Source organism: Lepidochelys kempii, chromosome 2, assembly GCF_965140285.1.
Source record: "Lepidochelys kempii isolate rLepKem1 chromosome 2, rLepKem1.hap1, whole genome shotgun sequence".
Taxonomy (NCBI): domain Eukaryota; kingdom Metazoa; phylum Chordata; order Testudines; family Cheloniidae; genus Lepidochelys; species Lepidochelys kempii.
This window is the reverse complement of record NC_136381.1, coordinates 242,479,767-242,494,544: the sequence shown is the minus strand read 5'-3', so window position 1 is coordinate 242,494,544 and position 14,778 is coordinate 242,479,767. Positions and strand designations below refer to the sequence as shown.

Here is a 14,778-nt window from a genome sequence, read left to right as displayed (position 1 = left end):
TAACTCTGTGTATTATAATATGGATAAGAGGGCAGGACAAGAGGCAATGGGTTCAAGCTACAGCATAGCAGATATAGATTAAATTTCGGACTTTGCGGACCCTTCTAACCCTATGATTCTATAATTCTGTATATGTATAATAGGATATGCGTTACTAATTAATTATAGGTAATATTCTACAAACTAGTCTGGGAACTACCATAATTATTGGCATAACACCTTACTTTATCAATCCTCAGCCATAGGAGAAGAGAGAAACACTGTGTGTTGAATCATATGCGGTCACGTGAGCTATGATACTGCATTGCTGCAAAAACATTAGTGGCCCATGAATATATGAATGGCAGACTATCATTAAGAATAGATGAAACTTTACAAAGTACATCTTGCCAGGAGGTGATGGCTATGTGATATTCATGGGAAAACCATGGCTAAATTCATCAGAATGGCAATGTGATATTCATTGTAACATTAAGGATGATCTCACCAGTTGGGTAGGAACAATTCATAATCATCACATGTAAAAATCATATCAGGCATAGTTTGGACTGACCAATACACATTTTAGTTCATACCATTTATAGTTAAATTGTCAATTTTCATGCACTAAAAGGTTGGCTGCCTGCAATATTCGAAATATTTGTTCAGTCAAGGCAATATCAACTAAAGCTTCCAGGATGTGATGAAATGATGGCTCTTGAAACTGCAGATAAAATGCCAGAACCTACCAGTGCCTGACCTCCCTTATTTATTTTTCTTTTCAGATAGCAGTAATATCAACAGATGGTTGATATTACAACAAGCCCCCAAAATACAATTAACATAGAACTTCAAAATAGAAATGAAATCTTCAGCTAAAGCTGGTCATGTTTAGGCTTTGGTCCCTTTTGTTTATATGTTGTGTATTATAGATAGAACCCAGTATAGTTAAGGTTGCAAACAATTTGAATCAGAACCACCTGTTCTTTGAATTATGGGACAGTGAAAAATATGCCTTTTCCCCACTGTGTAACAAGTTGTAATCACACTATTTTTTAACAGGCATACAGCAAAAACAGTGTAAGTTTGAAACTTGTTTGGGGCATAATTCTCATGGAGAACTAGTTCCTTTGCCTATTTGAAAAAAAAAATTTAATCTGAGAAAAATCAGGAGCATTTGAAAAGAGGAAATTGAATCATTTCAGTAAAAAGTGCCCTTAACTCTCCAGGTGTCCTTCGAGAGATGTATAACAAACTGATTGCCTCTAGATTTTCTGTTTTCCTAAAAATCAAATGGAAAAAAAACCCTACTGTTAATACAAACATTAGATTTTCAAAATAAAACTTTCATAAATGAATGAATGACAAAAGTTAACTTGCTCTGGTAATGTTCACTTGATCATATTGCACCTATGTGTATTTTCTGTTTTTTCTTAACTGAAAATCACAACCTATTGCTTTTTATTTGTATACCATAAAGTCTCTTGGAGTCCACTTCACTTCATTCAAAGTGAATTTGAGTATAGAGTCTTGTCGCAATATCTAGTGCTGGAAAGATCACTAGAAAGAACAGACTGAGCCTGCACAAACTTTCCATGACAACATTAGGATAGGTGAGTGGATTGTAAGCAGGTGACTATTACCTAAAAAAGTGGATAACAGTGGCTGGGAAGAGAGGAATGGCCAGGCAGTTATTTTGTGTGAGGAATCGGTGCTTTCACCAAACATCTATGGAGTTCAACAGGAATGAAACCTGCCCCTACCAACCCTTGGCATATATAATTCCCACCTTAAGTTAATTCAGATGAACTTTTCTGAGGGCTTGTCTACATGACCCCACAGTTCGGACTAAGGGGATGTGAACTGCAGCATGCACTATGCTGTAACACCCCCATGTGGACGCTACAAATGCAAACTAGAAGGTACTTAGTTTGGGTTAATGTAATCCTGTTTAAACAGAGCTACATTAACACGAACTTAGATATCTTTTAGTTCACACCCACAGCATCCACACAGAGGAGTTACAGCACAGCACATTGGCCCACACTGCAGTTCACACCCAGGTAGTCCGAACTGTGGGGCCATATAGACATAGCCTGAGTTGTCCCCATGTAGACCAGCCCATAGACTGAAATTGAAAACACTTGAATGTACAGGATATGCCTGCAATATTGCCCTAAAGTGCCTGCTAGTTAGCGAGGAAAAAACCTTGCATTGAAAGAAGTATATTATTGTGAATAAAAGTATTTTCACATGAGTTATTTTTTAAAAATTCAGTTTCGGCCTTGTTTTTATTTTGCAGAATTCAAGCTAAAACTCGGGAATTTCGAGAGAGACAAGCTCGCGAACGTGACTACGCCGAGATCCAAGATTTTAACCGGACATTTGGATGTGAGGCTGACCCAGTGTATGCTGGAATGGATTCATACGACTCTTCCACAAACAGTGGCGCAATGACTTTGAACACCAGGCCACAGAGCCCCAAGGAAGGACAGACAGTTGAAGCACTGTATGCCCAAGTGAAGAAACCAAGAAATTCAAAGTCTTCACCTGTAGACAGGTAGGCACCAGACATCAATCAATACTGTGTTTCAAAATTCAGCTTCATAATGTTTTTGCCATAGGAGTACTGTTCATCAGTTGTAAAGCCAGAGCTGCATTTTATTAATGGCTTTTAAAAAGCCTTTATGTAGAAAAATATTGAATTAACACAAATCAAGTCATAATGGAATGAGAAGCACAAGCTTTTGTAATGATTCTAACATTTCATCTCCTTTTTTAAATGGTTTTGGACCCAAGATTTACTATTTAGTATAATTCAAATTACAGTCAAACTTGTAACAGTTTAATTATCAGAGGTCTTGCTAATATGATTGGAGGACAATGACAGTTCTGAATTCTGTTTGGAGTAATTATTTGAGCTGTACAGAACTCTTGTAATGAAACCAAAAGCCAGGCAAAGCCTGGATTCTGATTTTATTGCAAATCTGAACCTCAGCTCAGCTCTGTGAATCTTTTTGAGAAAACCTAGGCCAAATAAGTGAACTAGGGCTGGCTTTGGGCCAACTTCCTTACCATGGACTCTGGTGGGGAGAAATTTGTGTGTGGCTGTTTGGTGGTCATGTGGGGAGCTGTTTCTTTGTTTTGGTGGCCAAACTATGCTAAATATGTCAGTTTTGCATTGCTTCATTCCAAAATCATGTACAACTCTACTCTGTTTTAGCTGAGACTTGAATTCACCTGAATATTCACAGCAAAAATTGGGATGCCAAACTCCACAATTTAGAAATGGCAAAAATTGTCTACGTTTCTGTAGACCAAATGTGGCAAAGGTCACACAGCTCTGATTATTAAATAACTAAGAAACGCCTGTCTTGTTAGTTCATATTCCTGGCGTGGTCGCTTTGCATTGTCTAAACTTTGTAAAAAATAATTCTAAATTCCTAGTACAGAAGACATTGGTAATTCAATAGAATATATACATTCATCGCAGATACATTTTAGCTCATAGAGGCCCCCTTTTCCTCTCAAAAGATCAATGCTGCTGCACTTACAATAACCCAATGAAACCATTTCTCCTGGTTGCAATACCTGAGGTCTGTAACCTACATCGGAATAGAACTTTAAATTTGAATATTTAATTTAAAACCAACAGACATTAAATTCCCATGGTGCCAGTGATGATGTAGCATTTGACCTCAAGGGGATGTCGCCGTCACCTATAATTTAGCTGATTGTTTAGAGCTGTTTTTAATAGACGGATGGAAACTGTTATGGGTAACCCTCAGCTGGACCGAGTGGGGAAATATTTTTTAAAAGGGTCCTACAGCATGGCAGAAATATGTACATTATAACAGAAAAATATGCCATCAGATATTGAGAACTAATGAAATTTCAGGTGGACTTTTTCAAACATTTTTACTAACATTCAGTAACATATGGTTGCCTTTCCTTTTTCAATCACTCTGCTTTTCTAAATTGCTTAGCAAATATGCATGGTGTATGGCCGATTTTGTGCATAATATAAAATTGTTTATAATAAATACAGTCTGAATATACAGCTTATTTTTTTTAAAGTGGGAAACCTTATGGGTCTAAACAAAGACTGTTTCACCTTTAGACTTGGAAGTTTTACATACCTTCTTCCTTTTTACTTAACCCTGTATTGACCAATGGAAAAATAATTAGGTGCCAGAAATCACATCACTTTTAGTGACCTTGAAAATCAAGACAGTCTGGTTGGACAGTATGGTTGCCACACTGACTTTTACAACTGTTTTTGTTAGACCAAAGGCACTGTTTCATGCCTGAGTTGAATAGTATCAATGTCATATGAAGAAAAAGAGTTATCTTTGATGAAAACCTGGCAGGGAGAAAAGTAAGACCTGTCTGACCTAACTAACTGTGTGGGATCGCTGATGAAAGATCAAGGACAGTGAGAGAGAGCAAAAGTGAAGTTATGGCTGGGATATTGTTGGACTGTGGTGAGAAGGAAGAATTGAAGAGCACACTAGTCTCTTGTTCGCACCTTCAAGTGATTAGTTATTGAAGTCCAGGAAGTACAGAGGACTTCACTAAGGACTATTGGATCATGCCAGGAGAAAAGGAAAGACCCAGCACACCCATCAAAATTGAGAAAAAGCGATTCAAAAGCTAGAGTTGGAGCAGAAACAGCCATCTGGACAAATGACTTCGTGAAAACAGGGTAGTGAGGAAGCAGGGTTGACTAAAGAGAAGGAAGACAGGAAACCTAACAAGAATGAAACTTGGGAAAAACTGAACTGTTGAAATGAAAAGGGAATCATATTTGTAAAGTGCCCATCACAGTAGATCGTATCTGGCTCTGACACTATCTTGTCTAGTACATGGAATACTCTCCAACAGGACCCTACATCTCCGCTCTCTCCTCCCACTTCTTAATAGAAGTCAAACTCCAAATGGAGTTGGAAAGTACCCCCATTAAAATATGGGTATTGCAGCAAGTCCGAGAGGCTTATGCTCAGCTTAAACTCCTATCAAAAGCTTAATCTGTGGTTGAGAGAGCTTGGCATCTGATCTTTGCAAGAGCTTCGTCTCTGACAGATGAAAACCGTGTTTGAATGCAGCTGCCACTCTTGGTCATAGTGGTGAGTACCAGTCTTTGAGATTACTGGGATGGGTCCCAGTCTGTTTAGGATTTTGTGAATGAAGGTCAGGATCTGGAATTGATTTAATATTCAGTAGGTGAGTCTGGAGATGGGTGTGGTATGTTCATAATCGAGCGTCATGTGTGCATGTCTTCTTTAGTATGCTTCGCTGCCTGCTTCACCATCTTTATCTTCTTGATGGCCTTTATGGTATCTCCAGGCAGATCATGTTACAGTAGTCTGGCCTGGAAATATTGAAATTCTAATTCACCCTTAGATTGTTATCCAAAAAAGGGCAGTGTCTCCTGGCCAGCCATTTATAAGAGACATTCTTTTACCCTCTGGTTATGCGTTACCTTGACATGTGCCTCAGCACTGTATCAACCTGCTAGCTTCTTGTCACCATCTTCCAAGCCCTGAATAACTTTGCCCCTTCTACTCATGAGCCCTCATCTTGTTTCTGATTGCCCCCACTGCCTCCTCTTCACCAGTGATGCCAGTCTCATCTGCTTTTTGTCATTTCCCCACACAAATATCTCCATGCCTTTTTCTGTGCCATCTCCCATGTATTGACTGCCCCTTCCTAAGCTTGTTTACAAGGCATCTAACCTCTCAGCAATCAACTTTATTCTGATGACCCACCTCTCATGTTGCCCACAGGGAATTTGATGACTCATAGTGGCTAATTTGAGAAGTAATTGGGAATAGAATTTACATCCAAAACATGTTGTTTATATTAATGTTGACATAAACTTTTATCACAACGATGTGACTAATCACCATTCTGATTATAAGTTTTACCCATTTGTCATAGAATCATAGAAACATAGAATATCAGGGTTGGAAGGGACCTCAGGAGGTCATCTAGTCCAACCCCCTGCTCAAAGCAGGACCAATCCCCAACTAAATCATCCCAGCCAGGGCTTTGTCAAGCCTGACCTTAAAAACATCTAAGGAAGGAGATTCCACTACCTCCCTAGGTAACGCATTCCAGTGTCCTACCCTATCTGTCTTTAAATATGTAAACTCTCCTAAGTAGAGACCATCTTTTACTTTCTCTTTGGAAAGCGGCTAGCAGCCATTGTAGATGTTAACAGAAATGAATAAAAATAGTATTTCCTCAGTAGATCATCTGGTGGATTGCCATTTGACAGTTCTAACAGCATCCCTATCTGAAATGTTTAGCTTATATTAAAAGTGGGGTGGTTTAATTGGAACATTTTTATTTCTATACAGGTTTATGTATAGTGCCAAACAAAATTTGACATTTAAATATGTTTGAAAGGTTATTTGAATTTTCATGTGATGAAACCTGTAAACAAAATATCTCCAGAATAGCTTGCATACTGTTGTTCAGAACTTATGTCAAATTTTTCCTTAACTTACAATAGAACTATTATGTCTAATTGTGAGCTATGGTCAGGGTTTGTTTTTCTGTAATATCCTGAGATGACTTTTATTTTCATCAAGACTAGCCGTCAAGTTGCGTAACCTTAACTGTCATGCTATATGAATGATAACAAGCAGTAGATAAAGCATATAAACATACGGCTGCTCATTACGATCTTGTGAAAGCTGGTTTCTGTGTTAAGTGTAAGAATGCTATAGCGATAGCATCTATGGGATATGACTCTGGTGTTGTCCTTGTAAACTGTCAAACAAAAACTGTCCCAAAATTTCTTTTGCATCCTAATGTTTCTAATCAGCACGCTACTAAAAATTCATTTTTTCCCTGCTGAGTGGGGGGTGCTCAGATTTTTTTAATGTCATGAGAACTGTTACAATGTTTGACAAATTTCTGCAATACATTGAAAAGACAAAGAAATGTTTGTTCCTGAAAGCATCTATCCACACCTTTCCCAAATTGTGAATGAAAATGATGCATATAATGCCAAAGTAAATCAAAAGAGAGTGAGGTGTTTGCTTACTAACTGAGGGTATAGATAATATTGTGGTCAATTCTCATGCAAAAGTTAAGGTGCTTCATTAGAACATAAGAACGGCCATAGTGGGTCAGATCACAGGTCCATTTAGCCCAGTATCCTGTCTTCCAACAGTGACCAATGCCAGGTGCCCCAGAGGGAATGAACAGAACAGGTAATCATCAAGTGATCCATCCCGTCATCCATTGCCTAACTGCAACTTCAGTCACACCAGTTTTGACTACAAGAATTCTGTATAATAGAATTTATGAGCACCTTCTCTAGGACCTTTTTCTTAGTAAATTTCCATATGGGATTCATAGGGGCTGGAATTAGGGGTGCTTTGGATGCTGCCACAGCCCCTGGCTTGAAGTGGTTTCCATCATATACAGGGTTTACAGTTTGGTTCAATGGCTCTCAGCACCCCCACTATACAAATTGTTCCAGCACCCCAATGGGATTTCAGATTGCTTCAAAATACTTCTGTATGCAGAATTTAACTGAGGTTAGAGGAAAATAAATCAGTGATGGGTACTGTAAGATGGTTCTTTTATAAAGAAGGGTACCATCAATCAAGTCATATATATAGTTTGACATTGTGAAGTTCTTCATTTTGAGCTTTTATGAAATCCTTGCAGATTTCAAACCTACAGTAATGTAGGTAGATAACAAGCCTCAGTGATTTTCAAAACCCATTTTAAATCTTAATAATTCTAGTCATATCAAATTGTCTTCTGTAGCACTAAACAGGTTTTCCAAATCAATCTCTAGGTAGTACAATAGGTGGCTTTTCTTAACAGAGGGGGAACTTATATGTTCCAAGAATGGTTTTTGTTCCAGTTTCAATATTCTTCAGGCACTTTGAGGGGTTGGTTATCAGTTCATCTGTAATTATATTAGTTGTCTTTGCTATATTAGTTCCATTCTGTGTTCTAATAATTTGCACAGACAGTTTGTGCTGCTCAGACTTTTTTAAACGTATCATCTCTTCACTTTAGACATTAAAAAGAAAGAAATGTGGTGGAGTTCATGAGGCATGTTTATTTTACATGACTGGACCAAAAGGGTGTCTTGGAAATTGCATTCCTGTAGATATGGCTTTTAGTTTAGCTAGAAATGTGTGTGTTAGTATATTTTACATCATGCAGAAGAAAACATGGAAGAAAACATGGATTGCTGATCAATAATATTTTTCATGTAGATGACAATGATGCTATACAATCGAGTTTTTATAGCTATCACCTAACATCCATAGTTGGATGGTCCATAGAAACACAGCTCCTAATGGGCATTCACTGGCTGTCGCCATGTAATCATTTCCCACCAAGAGTGCATTGTCCTCAAATATAATTGAAATAAAATAGGCACTGTGCTGCTGCAAATCTAAATAGCTTGAAAATAGTAGGCTAGACTCCCCCAACTCACTGAGGACACTTTAATGGAAACATAAATACCATAATCATATGCTTTTTGCATGCATTTGACCATTAACAAGAAAAATGCCCATTTTAGAAGAAGAGACCTCTATGAACTGGTTTCGTTTCCATCAAAACTGGAGTCAAGTTATGTCAAAGAAATATTTGGGGACTGAAAAAAACCCAAAACCCTAAAAAAAATCGGTTCCCTCAGCTATCATCTGTATAGTGCTAAAAGGCAACTGCTGTTTCAAAAATTTAAGGTCACACCACAGATTTTTATTTGCTGCTCTTACAAATGAGAGGGAGCGTTTTATTTAGATCTTAACTATTATTTGTTCAGTAGTGTTCATCTCTGCTTAACTTGAGGTGGGAATAATGAATTCTTCAGAGTAGCAAGACACATCCTCATATAATTTCAAAATACATTTTAAAAGAGTAGAATAAACAGACTCATTCTTTCTGGCCTATGTGAAATAATTCTCTGTAATAGCCCAGTAGGTCACAAAAGCTATGAAATATTATATAGTAATGCCAGGATAAATATTTGTTAAAAAAACTAAGACACCCATACTGTTATATTAAACTTCTCCTTTATTAGTAATGTCAGTCATAGGAATTTTCTTTAAAGTCTGAGGTATCATTCACACATATAAATCTAAGCTTACTGCCATACCCATAATAGATGAAGATATGAGTTATTACTCAGGGTGACACATCCTGTAAGTGCCAAGATTTTCTCTTACACAAAAAGAGTTATGACAATTCTTTCATTTGTTCTGAGGTGCTGGTATAGGAGCATTGCAATTTAATGAAAGACCAAGGTAATATAAACCACCTAACCAATGACATTTTAGACTGTTAACTGCCTGGTCTGAATAAGGCTATGAGTAGCGCCTACCTCACCCAACCTTTGTTTATTGTCATCGTTCCTATGGATGATCTGTCTTAGAGCTTGATTCTCCAGCCTTATTCTTGTTCAGTACTGCCTTACTCCGCAAGTAGCTGCACTGAGATTAGTTTTAATGGGGCTACTTGCAGAATAAAGGTACCCCTTCATGTGAGCAAGGGTAACAGAATCAGGCCTTTATATTGTAAGCTTCTCAGAGCAGGGACCAGTCAGTTTTATTTATACATAAGTCTCCATAATTCATGTGTGGTGCTGTATAAATAATTTTTTTAAAAATCCATATATTTTCATTAGTGTTACCTCAAAAACACAGGGCCCTAGTCTCATTTACAGCAAGCCTCTTTTCACCACTCTGGCAGTGTAAAGGAGCCTTAATTTATGCCCATTATAAGGCCCCTTTATACTGGCAGAATGGAGAAAATAGGCTTAATATAAATGAGAACCTGACTTCCTATTAAGAGGGGCTTTAAAGAATGGCATGCATCCTGTCCTGGGTAATTCAATGACAACATTGTGGGGAACAGCTAACAGTCATACCTGTCCAATGCACCAAGCTGAAAATAATACCTGAAAAAAGAGGGGCATGCATGTTTGGCTCATCTTTCTCTTCCTTCTGGCATATTCTTCCTGTGACTGTGGTGAACTGAGGACAGGCTAGTAAATGGCGTTTGAGACTCAGTGGGATCCTTTGTGCCTACTACTATTCCATTTGACTTTAGCACTTACGCTCATACTTTAATGCAGTTCAGTGCATTCCTGTTCTTCCACGACCCACACCATAAACCAGCAACTCTGACCCCCTAGACTGCCTAAAAATAGTTTTCTGTCTTATAGGCCTGTGGATCTAGGAACCATTAGAAACTAATAGCACCAGTATTCCTGGGACTTAGGTTGCTTTCCTTTTTCCTTCTTGAATCTTGAGGGACTATAAAACAATTTTTAATATAAATTCATGAGGATTTATGTAGAGCCCCTATTGTGAGCAGTATTTGCTGTGACACTATCCAGTGTTTGGGTTATTGGGGGGGGGGGGGGGGCGGAATGAAGATTTACAGTGAGCTCTGTTCAAAACATTCATTTTAATTACTCAGATGTTCTATATACTCTCTGACTAGATCCCAAGTGCTGACACTGTTGTGAGAACCACTTAATTATACATTTACCACAGCCTCACTGAAACCCTGGAATGTTTGCTTCTTCCCTCTCCAAACAGGCTTGATTTGTAGTCTAAAGGGTGACAGCTATTTGTTGTTTTTCCAAAAACAAAATGAGTTAGTACTTCTAGAAATGTTTTCAGTGGGAAAATGTATGGCAAGATAAGAAGGAAATGAACTTCCTATGGAAGGTTACAAAGCAGGAAGTGAAGTGGGTTCCACCCAAAAGTACACCTTGTTACTACTATACCTAAAGGTTGTTATAATTTTCTAGAAGTAAGCAATAACTCTGGTCAGTTCTGTAAATGATTTATTTAAGTGCAGCTATTTTCTGTGATGAGTCAAGATAGTTATAAAAAGTGGAATTTACCACAGCAGAAATTCAAAACTTGTCATTCTTCATCAGTATAACTGTACAATCTAGATGCAAAAGTGGAATAATAAGACATCCTGTTGCCAAGATGTGAAAGAAGAAAGCAGTTTTTGTTTTTTCATGCTGTGGAAGACAAAGTTTAATAAAAATAAACTTGCACAGTGTTTTTCTTTAGTGTGAAGCAATACTTGATATAAAGGAGAAAGAAGCTGCTGTGTCAAGTGATTATCATAAAATATATTCCACCCAATGAACTATCTAGCAACAAAGCGAGCACACAAAGTTCTCTACTACTCAGCATACCTGTGCTGTAGTTGTTGTTTGTAGTTTTCTTGTTGAAAAAAAATATAGTAAATTATTTTTGAAAGCCTTAAAATGCTTTTGAAAAGCAATAGCTCTTTCAGTTCTCAAAGGAAGTGTTATGTTCTTCCCATTAGGTGCCGTTAACATCCATTCCCTTCTAGTCCTGTTGACCTAAATGTGCAGTTGGGGCCTGATGTTGTGCAACATAGTTATAGCAGAGGGCACTCCATTTGTACTAGGCACTCACAGTGGACATACACAGATTTAAAAAATCTCTAAAGGGCATAATGGATGTTTCCTGGGCATTATTAGTGCTCCAAAGGTGGTAGGGGAAAGTTATCAAGTACTTGAAATGGAAGTGCTTGAAGAATACAATTTCCTACACCTTAACGTTTCACAAGCCATATAAACCTTCAGACAAAACCAAAAACTTACAAAATACTAACACATGCCTATCTTTCTGCTGAGTATGAGCCTCAGCAAATAGAAAGCAAATTTGTTCCCTATTATACCTTTGGCTGTCCCTCCAGTCTGTGTTCTCTGTTCTTGTGAAGTACTCAAGACCCTGACACTCGGAGCACATTAGAAAGTAGGGTTTTTGTATATTTCAGTGTGCTGCCTGATCATAAGAAGGAAATAGATGGGCAGAGCTAGGGGAGAACACACTGTGCATATGAAGAAAAGTAGTTATCTGCTCACGGGGAAAAACAGAATTTTATTACTGTTGCAGCAGTCATGCGTATCAGAACGTTTACAGTGTCCTGGCTAAAGATGACAGTTTGCAAAATGGGTATTTTAGAGGTGCCACTTGTAGCGCTGTGGAGAAGGCTGATTTGAGTTTTACACGTCATTTATAAAACAGGTCAAATTTTGGATTCATCAACTTTTACAAATATCCCTTTTAGATATGCATAGGAAGCAAAGATAATCAGGACTTTGGATAATCTCTAAATCCAACTATGTTTTTTCTCTCACCATCCTGCTCTATGTACACAATACTGTACACTTTTGTCCCATGTGTTGTACCCCTTCTGAGCACAATTACTGCAATAAACAAGAAGTAGTTTTAGAACGGTGTTTGAGGAAGTACAAGAATTGCCTTGTGAAGAAGGGTGGAAATACTGTTTAATTCGTACCCATCCGTGAGGCTCCTAGTACTCTCACCTCATCTCTTTCCTATTTTAAAAAAATAAATGAAATGAATTACCTTGGAGGAGGAACCGTGTGTGACTGCTTCATACTTACCCACTCTGCTTTAGTACATGGATATCTCTTATAAAAGACATGCCAGGCATTTCCTCTGTTCCCACCATTTAGGGCCCTGTAAGTAGCCCAATTTACTTCGCTGGGACCACTCAGGAAAGTATAATCTACCCTCAGTAGTAAATATTTGCAGGATCCAGAGGCCTTAAACTAAGTTACAGCATGTCTCCTTGTGTATCTTGTACAATACACTGGTACTTTTTAACGGATAAGATGATGATGATGATAGGTGAAAGGTAGTATAATAGTTAACTTCTATAACGTTCCTATAATTAGCAAACTCAATTTGACCCACTGTTGTTTTATGATCAGTCTTCTTTACGTGTAAAACAAACTATATTTAACCACACTGTTTATTCTGTTAGCCTGCCTTGTTTGTTTATGTGGCCTAAAACATATCCTGCTTCCGATCCAAGTATTTCATGATTGCCGGAAGTGGTGCAGCCTTGTCGGGGGGAAAAGAATCCTGTACAGGAACTTTTAGGAAGGAAATGACATCACTGTGTGTATGTGTGGGGTTTTTTTTTAATGCCTTTTAACATCTTGTAAATTGATTTAATGCTTGTGAAAGGTTCCAGATTGACAGCCCTGGAAGTTGAGTAGTTTCTTAAAGTTTAACTTTTTTTGGCTGGAAAGATATAATGCTTCCCATTCTTCCCCTCCTCAAACTGTATAACCAGTAGTATATTGCATTGGTACAGTACTTGTGGAACTGTAGCTCACGAAAGCTTATGCTCAAATAAATTGGTTAGTCTCTAAGGTGCCACAAGTACTCCTTTTCTTTTTGCAAATACAGACTAACACAGCTGTTACTCTGAAACCTATTGGTACAGTGTGAATGATGGCATCATTTTCTAAGAACTAAAAGTTTATATGTAAGAACACTGAAGTCTTGTTTCTATTACCAGCAGGACAGTGGGGTGGGAGGAGGTATTGTTTCATGATCTCTGTGTGTATATAAAGTCTGCTGCAGTTTCCACGGTATGCATCCGATGAAGTGAGCTGTAGCTCACGAAAGCTCATGCTCAAATAAATTGGTTAGTCTAAGGTGCCACAAGTACTCCTTTTCTTTTGCGAATACAGACTAACACGGCTGTTACTCTGAAACTTGTTTCTTATGGCTCAGATATTGAGATATTTAGAAGTTAAAAGGTTTTTCACATGATCTATTTTATATGATTATGATTTTCTGAAAAATGTTCCTGTAACATCAGTTGTATTTACTCTCTACAGAATTATTTTCCATCCCTTAAAATACCAATGACATTTAAATAGGTTTTCAGTCTGATGTATTTGACTCATGCATGCAGATCTTTCTTAGATTATGGACGTAAGAAACATTTTGACAATTAATAGAGTAGATGTTTGTAACTGATAAGCAATTTAGTACAGTATGTGATAATTTTATGCAGTTTTATGTGATTTACATTAATTAATTTGAAAGACACATGAAAAGAACAAGTTTTGCTTCATTTTAATTTTTATAAGCCATCCAGTAAATTAATATTAATAGATTTTGTAATAATATATAGCACTTGTATAATACAATACATTATTTAATAAAAATGTCCCCTGCATCCAAACAGTAAACCATTAGTGCAGAAGAATATGGTGCCTATAGAAAGAGTCCTACTATTGGGCACCTAAGACTAATCCTCGTATCAGCACCCTCACTTAATAAACAGAGGAGATGGAAGATAACAGTCTCAATTTCTGGCCTATAGCACTGAGACATGGTTTATTATTACTTCCAGCTCATGCCTCCCATGTAACCTAATAGTTGTAGTATATGGCATTGGGTATTATGTGCCATAAAGAAAACGCTACAAAACTGTCTGATTTTCTTTATCACTGGCATAATAAATCTAGTATAAAAATAGTAAAAGGGTTTCCTCTGTGTTGTTTTATGTATCCTCTTAAGTTGCACTTTGTCCACTTGCCTGAGATCAACTATGTGCATAGTTCCTAAAATGTAGTCACATGAACCCACCCCTTAAGGAAGGAAGGAATGCATCTGGGCTGATTTAATTAGCTAGGTGTGATTTAAAGGTTGCAGAAATCAAAAAGTCTTATTCATTTTCCCTCAATAATCATTTTCCTTAATATTTCATCAAAACCTGCTGATTCGGAGACCTCCTTCTGGGCTTTGATTCATTATGACTGCAGACATAATTTAATTTCCCCCTTTTTCTCTTTCTGTGGTATACTCTTTCATCTCCGAGACACTGTTAAGATGTTTCTAACATTCACAGATTGCTAATTGATCTAACTTTTTTTAAACTGTACTTAAAGCTAAGATCTCTCTGCTGTAAAAGCAGTTTTTCATGCATTTG

At 37.5% G+C, this 14,778-nt stretch overlaps 1 protein-coding gene across 13 annotated transcripts in view; it reads left to right on the top strand.

Annotated features, from left to right (window-relative positions):
• PARD3 (par-3 family cell polarity regulator) overlaps positions 1-14,778 on the top strand; it is a 648,369-nt gene that overhangs the window by 518,507 nt on the left and 115,084 nt on the right. For 12 of the 13 annotated variants that reach the window (XM_073334436.2, XM_073334435.2, XM_073334432.2 and 9 more), the window contains one exon: positions 2,282-2,539. In XM_073334436.2, coding sequence (XP_073190537.1) covers positions 2,282-2,539 — 258 coding nt within the window. Of the gene's footprint in view, positions 1-1,459; positions 1,593-2,281; positions 2,540-14,778 lie in introns of those variants that run through there. The other variant, XR_012157609.2, reaches the window with a different exon arrangement.